The 16,762-nt window shown below is 45.2% G+C and overlaps 1 protein-coding gene across 1 annotated transcript in view; it reads left to right on the forward strand.

The window, feature by feature from the left end:
• Nucleotides 1-16,762, forward strand: part of LOC119405426 (maltase-glucoamylase) — a 33,028-nt gene continuing 16,266 nt past the window's right edge. The window contains exons 1-10 of the mRNA XM_037672264.2: nt 1-64; nt 1,837-1,971; nt 5,335-5,585; nt 6,088-6,257; nt 10,820-10,988; nt 12,179-12,275; nt 12,885-12,997; nt 13,968-14,093; nt 15,322-15,456; nt 16,584-16,736. Coding sequence (XP_037528192.1) covers nt 1-64; nt 1,837-1,971; nt 5,335-5,585; nt 6,088-6,257; nt 10,820-10,988; nt 12,179-12,275; nt 12,885-12,997; nt 13,968-14,093; nt 15,322-15,456; nt 16,584-16,736 — 1,413 coding nt within the window. The remainder of the gene's footprint in view (nt 65-1,836; nt 1,972-5,334; nt 5,586-6,087; nt 6,258-10,819; nt 10,989-12,178; nt 12,276-12,884; nt 12,998-13,967; nt 14,094-15,321; nt 15,457-16,583; nt 16,737-16,762) is intronic.

Raw genomic sequence — 16,762 nt, forward strand, 5'->3', positions numbered from 1 at the left:
ATGAATGTGTACGGCACGCAGAAAAGTTCGCCTGCGAATCCGGAGATGCAGGAGGATCCAGAAGGTGCAGCACGTACCTCATTATACACACGGATGTGATACAGGTCTAAAAGCGATAAGATGACACAGAGTCATCCACATGTAATTAGGTGAACACCTCGTGCTGATGCTTAATACATAATTCGTAAAATTATTATTGTGTTTATCGATGCCATTACTAGACGTCACATAACGGACATTTCCCCCGTGAAGTAGAACTAGTGTGCCAGTTTTAGCGGATTGAATACTATATAAGCTGTTCGCCTTAGAAGTGGTCGACCCTGTACTTAAAGGGCCCCTAAATCACATCGAGTTCAAAGACGAGAGAGTTGTTTCTTTCGCACCTTCACTACACTTTCTACAGCTGCCATCTACTCCTCGCCGCTTATTCCTTCATAAAACACGTGGACAACGTCATTTCGCGCCTTTCGGTTACGCGCTGTTATCTCCCGCTCGCGCAGTCCAAAACGCACAAGACGGAAGTGAAATCAGTTGATCGCGCGCGATAGTCGTGCGAGACAAGGCAAAGCGGGCGTACGTCTGCATGGCAATTGGGAGACATCTCGCAACTGATCGAGAGCTTGTTTCCTCATGACGTCATGTGAGCAGACTGCTGCCGTCACGATGTGTGCCGAAAAGACGGGAAACGTGCTCGTGGTTTGCGTTTTCGGAGGATGTTTAGGGGCCCTTGCTTGTTCTTGGGGCTGGTTGGTACATGCCAAGGAAAATTTATGACAGCGTGACGCCCAGAACGAGGATTTCCATCCTCGTCTAGATAGACGGCACTAACATCCAGATCGTTTATTAACAGCGGCGGTGTATAAAGTCATCATGAACATTATATACAAGATAAAAAAAACAAAGGAAGGAAGGAAGAATGGGCCTTAGCCGATTGTTCTCCTAACGCCACGACAAAAGAATTGAACTTGGACTATGTCGATCTTTTTTTTTCCATCTAGCAATGTTCATTATGCCTTTGTGCACAGCCTCTGGAAATAAATAATTTAATTGCTACTCAGTGCTCTCTCTTGCGCTACCACCTTCCTCGTCGTGTGGGGTGAAGGAATCGTGTGTAAGCGCGCGCGCGCGCGCGCGCGCGCGCGCGTGTGTGTGTGTGTGTGTGTGTGTGTGTGTGTGTGTGTGTGTGTGTGTGTGTGTGTGTGTGTGTGTGTGTGTGTGTGTGTGTGTGTGTGTGTGTGTGTGTGTGTGTGTGTGCGTGCGTGTGTGTGTGCGCGTGTGTGTGTGTGAAAAAATATCCATGTACAGAATGAAGTTAAGGTTTAATTACCGTTGGTGCGATCTCCTGTGCAAACAAAAATGAGTAAGAACACGGAAGCAAAAACTAAAGCAAGCGCCATTATAAATAAGCGCGTATATCTGTATTCAAATAAGAGTTAGGGATGTAGCACAGCCGAGGGGGGATTAATTATGGCGGTACCCAGGGATCTTTCTGTTAAAACGTGCATATACCCTGACTAAATAGACGTTGAGGATGATGGTGGGATGTGACTGCTCCCTTTGAAAAGGGTAGTTCTGTGGCCAACCGGAGAACTATAAAAGAACAAAGGGGAGAAATGAGGCAACGCTCGTTCCAGAAAAGAGGCTGTGTGTCCAGTCGCATTCCTCCGAGGTCGCACGTCTCGAAGGCTATCGATCGACAACTGGTACGGGTATCCTTTGCCGCTTTGTGGTAAATTGCGATTTTGCAATAGATGATGAACATTCCTGGTGTGGAACGGGGATGACTAACATCACAGTGTGGCACGCATGGAGCATGTGTATATTTTGAATACGCAGGCAGCAAGTGGAGGCAAGTTGCGTTCGTGGTGTCCGCCATCTTGGGCGCTTACGTCTTCAACCGCCAGCGCGTGAGCTTCTACACGTTCGAGCCGCCCCTGGACGAGAGGATACCATGCGCTGCCGTGCCTTCAAGTAAGAGCGTGCGCGCTCGTCCGTGGCCTCCGGCGCGTTAATTGCCGGAGCTAATCGCGGAGGCCACGGTTCGTCATTCTTACCTCCGCGCTGCTTGTGTATGCGTGTGTGTGTGATGGCGCGCGCAGTCGATCTCGGGGGCCACAGTGGTGCTTACACGTGTATCGTGCTTGATAGCTTTCTCACCTTTCATGAAAATCTCTTCCCCTCCCCATTTCCCTCACCTTATCGCAGAAGTGATTTGCTCATAATACCCTCTCTTTGCAAAATCTGCATCTGGCGGCGCGCAAGCGATGCTGCATGCAGCTGTCTCGGAGACCATGCATATCCACCCTAATGCTTCTCCGTTGAGTTGTCTTGAGCTGCCAATCTGACTCGTGGTTAGCTCAGTTAAGATGGCAAAGTAAGCGTGCCTGGAAAACTTTGATCCCTGGTTTGATCCCCAGACCAAACAAAATTATCTTCAGCTGCAAAACGCCTGCAAATCCAAATAGGTTTTTTTTTTTTGCTGTCACTCCACGCTCTTTGTCCTCACAGGATGATGCAGATGTCTTCATGATGGTTACTGCTGCTCGAACCAGGCTTAGCATCTGCAGAAAATGTAACATTAATTTAACAATAGATTCCTATTATTTTACCAGTGCTGTTGTCATATGCAAGGGCACTTGTGCAGCAATGCACCTTACGAGCATAGCAAGTGCAGGCACTATATATCGACCTGTTTGATCATGAAAATTTTTTACAGCATTATCGAATGCCTTTTGCGATAAGAACAATCGAAGAAAAGGAATATTTTTGCAGAAGCATTGGCGCATCATTTTCATGATCGGCGTTGCAGTCCTCACCATACAAATGTGTGTTATGATTTGCAGTTGACTTGTATATGCATGAAAACGAACGTGCAAATGTGTTTAACATTTCACAAGCAGTTTAATCCGGTGTCTGTTCACAAAAATTCGAAAAGTACGGTTGATCTCATACATCATGTAAATGAAATCATGCAGCAGAGTTTCCTACAAAAGATACCAGGGATAACTGTATAGTGTGCTAGCGTCTATGGAAGCTGTGACTGCAGCGGTGACACCAGCATAGTAAGTGCTTCCGTAAGCATGTTTCATCTGAATTCAAAAGGCCTTTCCAGCTTACAAATTGATCATTTTCTATGAGATATTGCTTTATAGATACGAAAAATTGACAATGATACTTTATGTACGCTTCATTTCTTATTTCCTTTTGTGTTTATGATGACAGATGTATTTTAAAACTTAGTTCAATAAAGGCAGGTAAAGTGCAGTCAAGCACGAAGTATGAACCGTTACTTCCATGGCAGCTGAATGACAGCAATGCCAGAGCTCCCTGTAGTAATTTTATTTTCAAGTTCGATGCATACAAACAACTACATCAAGTACAAGCTACGCTTGTGGTGAGACTGACGTGTCCAACTAATTGCCACTTCCGTGTGCCTATTTTCTTGTACAACAACCTTTCTGGTAGAATTTTGCCTTCACGTATGTACACTTATCGTAGACAGCCCATACATCGAGCACGTTTTGTGCTTCTTTAATGGCAGCGGATAACCTTCATGAAAGGTCACGGACGTCCGTCCCCTGAAGAGAAACCTGGCAGATTGTATTTTCTGCATATCACTTATACCTTTCTGTGTAGGTTTGTTGAATTGGTCAGTGCACCAACTTCACCGTTTTGTGTCTTCGAGGCTTTTCAACATACACTCAAACCTCGATATAACGAACCCGGATATAACGAATTCTTGGTTATAACGAAGTAAATGAAGAATAGCCTTGGTAATACATACAGTGGTTCGAATATACGCTTATAGCGAATTTCGGATATAACGAAGTTATTTTCGTGTCAATTGTGACTTTGTAATAATGAGGTTTAAGTTTATCGAGCTCTACAGATATGTGTTGGAGGATCAGGAGCACTTTGCTAAACCAAAAGTCTCATAAAATTGCCCTTCCTTATTTTAAATCAATGCTTGACTGTATTTACTTTAATTCTTGCCATTCATCCTAAGCCTTCTTAATCAACATTTCATGCGTGGGCTCTAAGATGACAAGTGTAGAAGCAGCACACCAAGCATTATGTCTTAAGGGCAAGTCTGCATTGCATTAAAATAGATAAGTTAAAAAAATTACAGTGCAGTTTGGGTGAGTTGGTAATTTATGGCAGAATGTGCATAGTACTCAAAGTAGGCACATAGAAAGAATAGCATACACATATGTTGTGCCATGTTTGCTCTATGACTTTTTTTGTTCCATCTAGCGTACCCAACTGTTTTTCAATAAATATAATAATTGTTAAGTACCACATCTTTCAGTCCACGCTGGCCAATTAGGGCTCAGTATAAAAAGTTGTTTTCAGATAATCTGCACCCACTGTATAGAGTGCATGCACAAATTTTGATAAAAATTAGCTTCTTTCTACAGCTTATCTGGAATTAATGTGCAGCACGTTAGCAGGCAATGTAAGCTCTGTTTCTTTGTTATATTGCACAGGGGAGTAAAATCCAACACCCATCAAAATTATTATTCTCAAATCTCTCAGAACAGACGAAATCAAGCACATGAGACTTGATGAACAACTCGGAAGCTAGAAAGTTACTTGAACATCACTGCACTTCTTTGTAAAATTCGGGAACACATATCTCGAAACTTGTACATGTCGTGCTCTGAACTCGTATCAGGTGAATATGACTTTCAAAGCCACCAGCTGCAATTTGTAAACTGCAGCATGTTTCAAAGTAACTGCTTGACTATCTAATTAACAAAGCACCTAATTAGTTAAATATTCATATTGTTTTTTCGTGCAAACAGCGCCCTTCTCTGAGAGCAGGGGGAAAAAGTAAATAAACCTTTAGTCTGCAGAGATAGTTCTGGAAATATAGTAATTTGGAATGCACTTTTATATATATTTAAGACATTCTGCAGACCACAAATAAGTCCTTGCAGGAAGGGCACTCATATTTTGTACAAGGAAGGAGATACAATACAAAAATATCAATACAGTTACTAGTACAAAAAAAATGTAGATATTTTCAAACACAGCAGAGAGTGTGGGTAGCAATCTTATTTAGGAAGGCTAATTTATTACATGTGTGGAGTTCCACTTTGGACCGACACTGTTCCAGGGAAGAAGGAACATTTGTAAGTATTTGTTCTGGCGAAATGAGGGGTTAAAGCGAGTGTGTGATCGTGACGTGTATGCCTTGTGGACAAAGGGGTTGCGTATAACGCCGAGTCTATGGATAATTCACAATTAATTGACTGTAGGAAATTTATGCTCGTTGTTGATGCTCAAATTGATTGAAATTGATGCTTGAATTGTTGCTCATGCTTTGTGCAGTGATGGAACGTCGAGAGGACTGCGAGGCCGCCGTGTGTCTGTGGAAAGAGGCCGAGGCACCGTACCCTCGCTGCTTCCAGCCGAAGGACTACTATGGCTACAGGCTGCTTGGCTACTCGCTGCAGGACTCGGACCATGCCCTGTTCAACTTGACCTACGCGGGTGGTCCGTACAGCCCCTACTCGGATGGTCTCATTCAAAACGTGCAGTTCGAGGTGATCAAGTACAGCAACCGCATCGCCCGCTTCAAGGTGTGCACGCAGGCTAACCTGTTTGTACTACTATGCTACCAACCAGCTGTGCTGTCTGGTACTGTGATATGGGATACTGATCCCAGTTAAAAGTTTCCGGCAGGAATTCGGCAGGAATTTGTCGTTCCTCAGGGCATACAGTGATTGTGGCAACTGGAATCGTGACATGACGGATCAGTCTTTCATTTTAATGTAACAACAGAGACTGCTCTGCGGTGGCTACAATTCATATTGTTAGCCTGACGTCCTGTTTCATGATGTTTTCCATATATTCACAACATCTTTTTGCTTGCTTCGTATGCTTACTTGTTTGTTTGTTTTTGTTTCTTCTCGTCATTCTTTTTTTACTTTGGTATCATCTAACCACTCATGGTCTATAGTATCAGATATTACACCATCATATGGGTCCGCTGAATGGAGAAAATTGCACAGCAATGGTATCATTCTTGTCGTTTGTCCCTGTAATATTTTTTTATGCCTGCATGCCCAACGTGTCATGCAGTTTGTTAATGCTGCCGAGAAACGCTACGAAGTGCCCGTTCAGGACACCTTCGAGTTTCTCCGCAAGCCTCGGCACACCTACAACCCGCACTACTCCTTCAAGATGGGCACCAGCAACAGAGGCGGCTTCTTCTACTTCAGCATCGTGCGTCGACACACGGACGTCAGGCTGTGAGTGGTCACGCTGGCATGCATGAATGCATTGCCATCCCAAATGAAATCGACTGATAAATATCAGAGATAGGATGACTACCCGTCCCCCGACTCATGGCACTGTCCTGCATTGAGAGCTGTTGTCTCGCATCCCACCAGAGATATGAAAGTCTTCAGATAAGTCCCGCATTTCACACCTTATAATTATTGTTTGGCAGTGCATTAAATTCAGCAGCATCTGGCCACCATGTTCTAGGATGTGTTTGTTAGCTGTGAACACTCTCAGCTTCCAAAAAAGTGAGCTAGCTTCCGGTGCCAGCTGCGCACACTGTCCCGTCATTACCCTCGATGTGTATGGCATGCCCCGGACCAGTCGAACGCATGTGCACCGTTGCGTTTTACCATTGGTTGGAAACTAAGCCATAGCTTTTTTGTGAGTGACTGTTTTTTTAGTGCCGAATTTTTATGTTGTAACAGCTTTGCTTCGGGTCGAAGCATGTTACAGTGACGTATAAAATTGTGTTGTTTACACCGATATGGATGTCAAATTCGACTTCGATGACTTACACTACTGCCCTGTTTCAGAGATGAAAAAAATATTGCAAGAAGAATTTCTCACCAAATCTTCTAAAGTTAAAAAATAAATCCAATTTCTCGCCATTTGTCACCATACTGGTCAGGGTGTCCCGCATTTTGCTAGAACGAAGGTGGTCACGCTAACCAGGGCAGATTGCCAAGGGGTGAAAACAATCTTTTGACTATGTACGGTACCCATATAGACGTCAGACTCTGGAGTTTCCAAGATGTGTGGCGCCACCTGTCGGAGAAGTATTGAGTAGTGCATAGACCGAGTCTCTCGCATATTTTGCTATGGGAGACCAGCGCTGGATAGGTGGCGCGCCGAAAAAGGGCACCTGGCGGGGAGTCGCGACATAACTCAGCCGCTCGCATGGCCTCCGCGCCGCCGGCTAATCTCGGAGGCAATGCCGCTCGCACTCAAACGACCGGCCGCACTGTACCGCGGTGAGCGCACGCGCGTGTGCCGTTCCCGTGCTTCATTTTGGCGCGAACACCTCGAGCAGCCATTGCGCCAATGATACTGCTCTATGGTTTAGAAAAAAAAATAACTTTGTCTGAAGGCTACTTTCTCAAGAAAGCATTGGAAAACGGAGACAAATCCTACAGAGCAGACTACGTCTGTGCATACGGCGTCAAAGAGACACTGCTGTGCCTTGATGGCGACTCCGTCCTCACCATTTTCTGATTGCGCCCTGGGATTTGTGTCAAGCTAGTGCAGGCTCACAGCCTCCATTGATAAGTACGTGCTGCGTCGATACCAGCTGCCCACTACTGCAGTAAAAAAAAATAAGAGGCAAGGAGTATCTGCGTCAACGTTTTTCTGCCGTGGTATGTATGCCCAGCCTGCGGTATGTATGCACGCGGACGTTGATCAAGCAAACCACCGTGCTAGCAAAGCACGTATGGTGTCGCGCTGTTATGCTCGAGGGCGCGGGACAGATTCCCGGCCACGGTGGCCGCATTTCGATGGGGTTGAAATACAAAGAACACCCGCGTACTGAGATTTATGTGCACATTAAAGAACCCCAGGTTGTCAAAAATAATCCTGATTCCCACACTTTGGCGTGCCTCATTATCATACCTTGTTTGGCACGTAAAACGCTATAGCAAGTGTCTATGTTGATCAAACAGGTTTATTCTAAGCAGGCTAAGGCAAGCGAAAAAACTAACACAGTACGTTAGGCGAATTAAACGGCGAGTAAAAATCCAAGATATTTAACGCTTTTCTAGCGAGGCATATAATTGCGATGGCACTTCGCCGCGGAAGCCAATACACAAAGATGCTTTACCGCATCGGCTGACTCCAGTAAGCTAAGCTTCGAGTAGTCCGCTGATTTGTTCGTGACAACTCTGTCTGTAGCACAAGTAAAGTTCAACGGAGGCATCCATCGCGGGCGTATTTCTTATAACTTTGCAGCGGCTTCGGCGCGAACGTGCCCCCGTACACATCTCGTAGACAGACAGCTTTCCTTCTGCGTAACTGTTTGCAAATGATGCAGACTACCTGCCTATCGTATCATTCATTGCACGCGGTGGCATCAGAAATGAACTTGGTGGTGGTCAGACGAAAAAATTGTTACATATGTTGCATGCTGCATAATATGTACGTTTTTTTACGACAAAACACCGATGAAATTCCTCTCGTTGGCCCCGGTTTCCACTGGTGGCCCTTACTATCGAATAAATCTAGCAGACACGCGCAATTCGGTTTAGAAATCAGCCCGACGCCACTAGACAGTAGAGCAAGAACATACTGTGCTCGCCTGACTGCCGGGATGCAACGCCGCATCCGTTCATATTCATACGTTTTAGAAGGAAAAACATAGAAGGATACGTCCTCCCTCATTTCTACGTATTGTGGCAGTTGAATGCGCAACAGTACCGCCAGCATCCTCTTGTTTTGTTTCGGCGATACGCGCCCGCATCGCCTCAACCAGTCGCCACTCTCGTCCGCGGGAGCGGCTGGAGTATGCGCGCTTTGACCGCCAGGGCGGCTGCGGAAACTCCAGCGCTGGTTCCCTATGGGACCAGGTGCAACTAGAGTTACTGTATATGCTACCTACCTAAAGGTAGCATATACAGTAACTCTAGGTGCAACTAGCGAGTGCGAAACAACGATTGAGCTTAATATCGCGTGTGTTTGCGCATTTAGCACTCAGAACGAGAGCTGTGAATTGCTCTCCGCTAGTCGGACGCGTCACCGAACCGTCGTGAAGTGCTTGCTGGATAATTCGCCTGAACGACGGCGAAAACAGCAGCAGACGAGAGCCCTCCGCACGCTACGAAGAAACTCCGCAAAAGACGCACTGTTGCGTTGTGAATTGCCACGGACGTAAAAGACTGAATAACAACGTTCAGTTTTACCGATTTCCATAGTTGTCGTACGAAGAAGAAAGGCGAGAGCGCTGGATACGGGCCGTTGCGAGCGTGTTCGGTAAGCGAAGTACCCGCGTTCTCCACAGCCGGTGGCATGAATGTGTGGCTCTGCTGTTGTTTTGCGTAGCCCTGATGCAAAACCGTGGTAACCTTGACTATGAAGCTCAGCAGAGGCTCTGACCGCGGTGCTTGTCGTGTAACATGAAGTGAGCAGCTAGAGGCAGACTGGAGACGCGTGATACGCACACCGCGACGAGTTGGTCGTCACAGCACAGCATCGCAGACGTATGTACGTTTTGAACGCTCAGAGTTCTGGTTCTAACTAGCTAACACCACATGCGTCATACAAGTAAAGGGGGTCGTGACCCCCTTCAGGTTTGTTTCGCCCGTGTCCTCCGCGGTTGCCGTAGCTATCTCGGAGGCCACGGTTTTGCCTTTGGTTGTACCCCGCGAAAGTGGACACGCACGTATCCCCATTTGCAGTACATACAAACGGAAGACGACCATCAAGAGACCATTTGAGGATGCGTAATAAAACACTCCAATGCACAGGAAGCGAGAGATGAATTAAGGGAGAATGCAACTGAAAAGGCGAAAATCGCCGGGGCCATTCGCCCCTGATGAACCGAGTTTTGTACCATTGATCGTAAGGTGCATAGCTAAGTAAATTGATCGTGTATGTAGGTACTTTATCGCTGTGGCATAAGTATATACCCGATTTTAACGCATTTAGGCTCTAGAGAACGGATGTCGGAGGGCTTGCCTCGAACTCGGTGTCGTATGATGCTCGCTCGTACTTGCGAGTTGCAGCGCGCGGGAATAACTAAAACTTATTTTGTTGTACTCGCAGTTCGCTTTGATCAGCTTCCTTTGTTTCTGAAGCGTGGATTGGCGGAAGAAGCTATCCAGGTCCTTGATTTTCAGGAAACCGCGCCTCGACACCAACGAAAGAGGAGGGTTATATTGCGGCCTATGCACATTCGCTTGCGGGCGGCTCTCTTTGCACTACCCAGTTAGGGCCAGGGCTACGATGAGGGCGCTGGTGGCGGTGTTTTTCGCAGCGCCGCCTGGGCAGAGTCTGACGTCTATACTTTCAGACGAGCAGCGAGTGACGGCTGTAGAAGCCACTTATGGGCTGCATGACTGCAGCCGTGGCTATGACATGATTTCGAAAACCTTATCTTGGCTTTATAGCAGTGGCCAGAAGTAAGAAGGGTGGCGTTCAAAACCATTGTTACGAGCACCACAAACGCCGCGGTAAAGTGAATGCATCGGCGCGAATATCATGCGGAGTGAACATTAGGGAGTGGATGTTGGAAGACAGTCGAAGACAAGTAACACCAAGGAAAGTGAGGATTGTGCCAGGGATAAATTTTGTTGTCATCTGCACAACGGCTGTGACACGGCACTTGCTAACTCTCCCAGGGTCACTCCCACGCTTAACTATAGGCAATTACTCATTTATTTTTGTTCCGATGTTTCGAATACAGCAGACAACCATCTTCTCCTATGCTTTCCCTGCCTGTTAGTTTCATAAAGTCCAGCCAACCGTCATTTTGCTTAGTTAAACACTGGTGGCACACTTTTAGCAATTTAGATTGACGGTAGTTTCTTGGTGAACGCAGCATCGACACTAGTATTGGCGGGCTGGTGATGACCAACCAGTACCTGCAGTTCGTCACGTACTTGCCATCGACAAACCTGTATGGCTTTGGCGAGTCAGGGCACAAATCGATGCGGCACGAGTTTGACTTCACGACACACGTCATGTTTGCCAGGGACCAGGTGGTTAAGGTGAGGAGCATGCCTCTACGTAATACGAGGCTGCATAGTTGACTAATAAGAGCCTTCAAAAGTGCTCTGACAGGGACTTCCAGTAGAAGCCCCCAGGAGAGCTCTAATAAGAAATGCTATTTAGGCATCTTATACGGAAACAATCACTCAATCAAGTAATTGGCAAATAACAAGGAGTAAGTAGTATACTACCTGGACTGATTGCCTACCCTGGTTAGTGACTGGTCCAGTGAAGAATACATTGAACAGGTCAACTATGCAAAAAAAAAGAGATACTTGACAATCTCATCATTACAATAATTTAAAAGGAAGATAACTAAAGTGCCCCTAAGGATCCGAAGAAGCAACTCTTTGCCGATCGATAGCAACGCAAATAGACGTGCATACCAAATAAGGTACAACACCACATGAACCAAACTGAATGCATGATAGAAGTTTCAACCGATGGCAAAAGAAAGCTTGGAAGTTTTTCTTCACTAAACGTCTTGTATTCCTTTTGCATAGCTATGCACTCAGGTGTTCTTTAAAGCAGGAAGTAGCTATGCTCATGTGTCACTGCCTCATCGCTATTAAGGTGAAGCTTTCTAGGCAAAATATTCTGGGATTGGCCTACATTACTGCTGCTGCCTCTTCTGCCACACAATTTGCAATACAGGACAGCAGTAATTTAGCGAGTAGGGTTTTAAAGGCACATACAGCCACATATTCGTGCAGCACCTGTAGATGTAGCATTGGATGGCTCTGTATTCTGCATTTACGCAATCAAATGGTGCCTAAATAGCCTCAGTGTAACAAGTATATGCCATTGGCAAATAATTCCTTTATTGAAGCAAATCTTTCTTTGCCTTCTTTCTATAGATTCAGTGCACCTACTCAACAGTCGTGATCAGTTATTTGCCAAGTATAAGATAGCGCGTTAGTGAACTGAAATGATCCCACAGGTGGCATACATAAAGTGGACCAATCTCAGAAACAACTTAACAACCATCGCATGGGATCACATGGGTCACCTAGTACTCATTTTCGCGTCTCTCTAATTAGCCTAGCAGGCCTGTGACTGCTATGCTCCAAACATGTTGCAGGAAATTAAAAGTTTTATAGCATTTAATTATTTGTCTTACAAAAGCTTCACTTCGTTTTGATTTGGAGATTAGTGTTAATTGTTTTTCCTTTCTTGGCTACGGAATTAGGATGGCAAAAATCTGTACGGCGTCCACCCATTCTACATGTGTGTAGAGGATGGTGGCAAGGCACATGGTGTACTTCTCCTGAACAGCAATGCCATTGGTGAGTTTTTAAGGAGTTAAAAAAGTTGCGAGGTTTCACATTATGAAACTAAGAATAAAGTTACGAGAGATGCCACAGTGTAACGCTATGGATCAATTTTGACCACACAGCAGAATGGCATGAAGTATGTATGGCAGCATATGAGGGTTTATGGGTCAGTTTCCTGCTCTTAGGTTTATATTATACTATGCGCTGGCTGCGTACCACATTCGCCATCATGGCTCGGAGGGGTGCTTAATCCTCCCATGGCTACCATTGTAAACATAACCAAGATAAATGTATGGCCGATAGCACACATAATGCAGAAGTGGGTTTTGATCCCACCTGCATCAAGGTGTCATTTTGTTTTTTATTATTACCTTCACACTCCAACTAAATTCAACAGTTGATTTTCTTGATGTTTTCGCTGTGTTTGCTTCATTTTGTTGTACCAGGTACATGTAATGGAAAATTGAAAACCACGCACTTGTACCATGAAGCTACAGGGGAATCCATACCGATTTCTCAGAAAGAAAGCTTCTGAGGTATATCTGTGGAAGTAGCCAACCAGTTGAGATGCAACGAGTCAAATGAGTCACACGTTCTTTTTCACACGGGCTTCGCTTGCAGAGTATACACTTGTCAAGGCTCCCGCGCTACGGCTGGCCACCATCGGTGGAGTGCTCGACTTCTTTGTCTTCGTGGGCGACAACCCCATGCAGGTCATTGAACTGTACTCCAGCGTACGTAATCATCCCAACCTTTCATGCCTCATTACTACATTAGTGGGTGCAGGGGTCATTGCTGTCTGCAAGATCAGCGTTGCTGTTCGCAGGATCGAGTCATTAAATCTTTCACTGCTCTTGACTAATGGCCAGGAATCAGAACAATGACTTCATGGCCTGCAGCGTTGAACCATAGTCACTGCACAACCACAGTGACAGCTAGTGTCAGGATTCTGAAGCATGGGATAGAGCTGATATACTTTACAATAACATTTCAGGAGGACTGGTTGGTTCATAATTATACTGGAAAGTTCTTGCACTAATGCTAAAAACGGGTCCCTTCACTAGAACACAAACGTAAAGCACACATAGAAACAGTGTAAGCTGTTTATGTGAGCATTCTCATGTGGTGTGGGTTCACTTGCACTAGCACATGCAGTAATGGCACCACGCAAGAAGATACACAAAAATTGTTCAAGTGCTCACATTACGTATTTCTATGTGTCTCAGCACTGGCATGACAGTCATGCTTGCCTTCAGACCCCGGTAACTTCTCAGCTGGACTCGGCTGGCACGTAGCACTCGCGACAGTGGTGTGCCAGTCACAATGCACTACACTCAAACCTCGATATAATGAACACGGATATAACGAATTATCGGCTATAACGAAGTAAATGAAGAATAGTCTTGTCACAGCTACAGTGTTAAAAATAAACGTTTATAACGAATTTTCGGATATAACGAAGTTATTTTCGTGGCAGATGTGACTTTGTTATAATGAGGTTTGAATTATCTGCTATGGCCCTTCCTTGGACTGTTTGCACTGCAGTGAGTCTACAACAGCTTCCTTGTATACCTGCTGAGTGCGAGGAGTAAAACATTTAACAACCCTCACTGGAAGCATGGCGGGGTTGACAAGTTTGCATTCTAGACTTATTGCTTAAATCGTGTGCGCCGTACATTTTGGTTCTTACGTGCATGATTGCAGGTGATCGGCAAGCCTTTCCTGCCCCCATACTGGGCGCTGGGATTCCAGTTATCGCGATATGGTTATGGGTCGCTGGACAAACTTAAAAAGGTGCTGGAGAGGAACCAGAGAGCTGGATTCCCCGTGGTGAGCCCAATCTCTTTAATGAGCCTTTTTCAGGCAGTTCAAGGCGTTTTGTAGACATTTTTCTATGAGATCAATATGTGCCTGTGAACTATGTCTGCACACTTTCTGACAACTTTGTCTGCAGGGTTTCAAAAAGCAGCAAGTACAAAGCATCAGTCCGAAAGTCACACTAATCAACAACTTCCGTTTATAGAAAATTCGTAAAATTTACGATGGATCAAAAGAAGTCTGCAGATGGTCTTTCACTTGTCTAGAAGCCATCATACTACACCTTTCATCAGTATGTTACCATATCTAATGCCCAAGCTGTTGTAAAACACGCCCAGAGGCTTTTTACAGTAAATTTTTATGAGATTCGAGTGTACCACGTAGAACACGTTGTGGTCGGACATTGTAACTTTGTCCTTGAGCAGGCTGAAGTATAAATGTGAACTGCTGGTAGTGTGAAGCCTAAAATACGTATGATGTATTGGCCCCATGTGGTTTCGTCATTGGCGACGCTTATGCATTTTCCTTGAAAATGGGCCGTCGATAGATATATAGTCCCCTAGCCTTTTTGAGCTAATCTAGTTTTGTTACAAACATTCGCAGCCCGTCATTTTGCCTACAGTATCTGCTCTTTCTCTTCAATGAAACCTCTCTCTGTATGTATTGTACAGTTATGTATTCCTGTGACAACCTTGACTCCATCTCATCCCTGCATATTTTTCACCCGTGTCAAACTGTCTCTTACCTCAACCACTGATCAGTTAACACACCAGCCACACTGAAACCTAGCGCTTCTGGAAGCTGGATGTTCCCACCTCTACCACTAACTACCACTGTAGCCAGTGGGGCCCTGGAAGAGGGGCACTGCCCACCATAACCGCAAACAGCCTAAATATCAATAAACGTTTCCTCTCTCTCTCTTTCTCTCCCTACCTGCTGGTTAGGTGAATATCTTGGCATTCCATTGCAATGTGGTGAATTGTTCTCGTACTTGCCCGATCCACACGTGCCCCATGTCAAATACTCGTGACTGCTCAGTTTCCCGGTCAGCTTTACATAAGTCTCGGATTTCATCAATAATTTGTTATAGTTTTGTAGACTTATAAGAGAAACACCTCATTGTGCAACTTCGTATTGTGCAAGCATACCTGCGCTTATATGGCGAGACATGCACATTGACGGTGCATCGGGATAATAAACCTTATTCATTTGTTTCTATTCACCGTCTTTGTCAGTGCAGGATGTGCAACACCTGGACATCGACTACATGCAAAATTCGACCACGTTCACTGTCGACCCTGTGCGCTATGCCGGGTTATCCGACTTCATGGCTGAGCAGCGAGCGAAGAACGGTCTGCGATTTGTCATCAATCTGGTATGACTTGCGTACACACAGAACCAGATTTAAAATTTTCAGTTTAGTTTGTTTGAGCTCCATCTTTTACAGATTGCGTTATGTAACCGCTTATAGACTTTGAGCGTGGATACCTAGCATGTTTCATTATGTAACTGCGCAAAAAACGGACGCTAACATCAGAGGAGAGGAAAGCACAAACAGGCGCAGTTACATAATGAATCATTACCAACTCGCCCAACTTACCGCTCTTCTACCTAGCATGGCTGCGACACGTAGATGCATGTCGTCTTCTCTTAATTGTCAAATGCGATGTGATGCAGCGCGATGTGAAATGTTGTGCTAGTGCCCCTGTGGTCTCCAAGATTATCTTCAAGAACGTCTTTTTTAAGTAATATACCAGGAGCTAGGCTGTGTGATGCATTCTGATGTGCTCCTTCCACTTTTTCTTTATACGGTTGGGGCAGTGGAATGTGAGGGGCCGGATTTTAATAATAATTTGAAGACACTGGCAACAAAGCTTGTCAGTAGCAAGTAGTAGTAAGAACTATAGTTGGTTACAACATAAGAAAAAAAAATGCCAGCCCCGCCCACAGCCACCAGTGTTGATCCCTTCCACAGATGTTCCATCCAATAGCACATGCTCATTTTCGGGATTTCAGATGCTTCTAGAATGTTTCATACGTAGTTGACTTTCCCATGCAGACCCTCATTCAGGTCGCTGGTTTTAGGTTGGAAACTTGAGCATCCTGATAAATTTTGTGAGAGATTCTGACATCGCTCCTCAGCCAAACCTAATGTTTTAGGTAGTAACGACGAACTTTTAGCTCTTAATGCATGTTGTGCATACATTAGCCGAGAAAAAATACTTAGTTTGAGTAGAAACCACCTAGCATGACCTGTCTTTCACAGGTGTAGGGCAGGCATGCCGCGATTCTGTGGGTCCATGGAGCTTACATTTTATTCTTGGGTTGTAGCCAACTGTAGTAGCTGTATAGTAGCATTCAATATGAAAGACGGTTTAGCTATTTTGCAGGTCATTTTCATTTTCACTAACATAGTGACATTGATATAACGGTTTCTGCAGTCCGTCTAAATGTTTCCAGTTTTTTTAGCGTCTCATTGCTTTTCTCTACATGAATGTGCAGACACCAGCACTTCCTAGCACATTACCTAACTATAAGCCATTTGTGCGTGGCCGCCACTTCAACGTGTTCGTCGAATATCCGAGCATGACGCCGTTGGAGCTCCGCAGCGTGCCACCTGTTGAACGCAAGCCAAGGGACATTATGTTTGGAATTGTGAGCATGCACCTTGATGTTCCTTG

The sequence above is a fragment of the Rhipicephalus sanguineus genome, chromosome 9 (genome assembly GCF_013339695.2).
Source record: "Rhipicephalus sanguineus isolate Rsan-2018 chromosome 9, BIME_Rsan_1.4, whole genome shotgun sequence".
Lineage (NCBI taxonomy): Eukaryota > Metazoa > Arthropoda > Arachnida > Ixodida > Ixodidae > Rhipicephalus > Rhipicephalus sanguineus.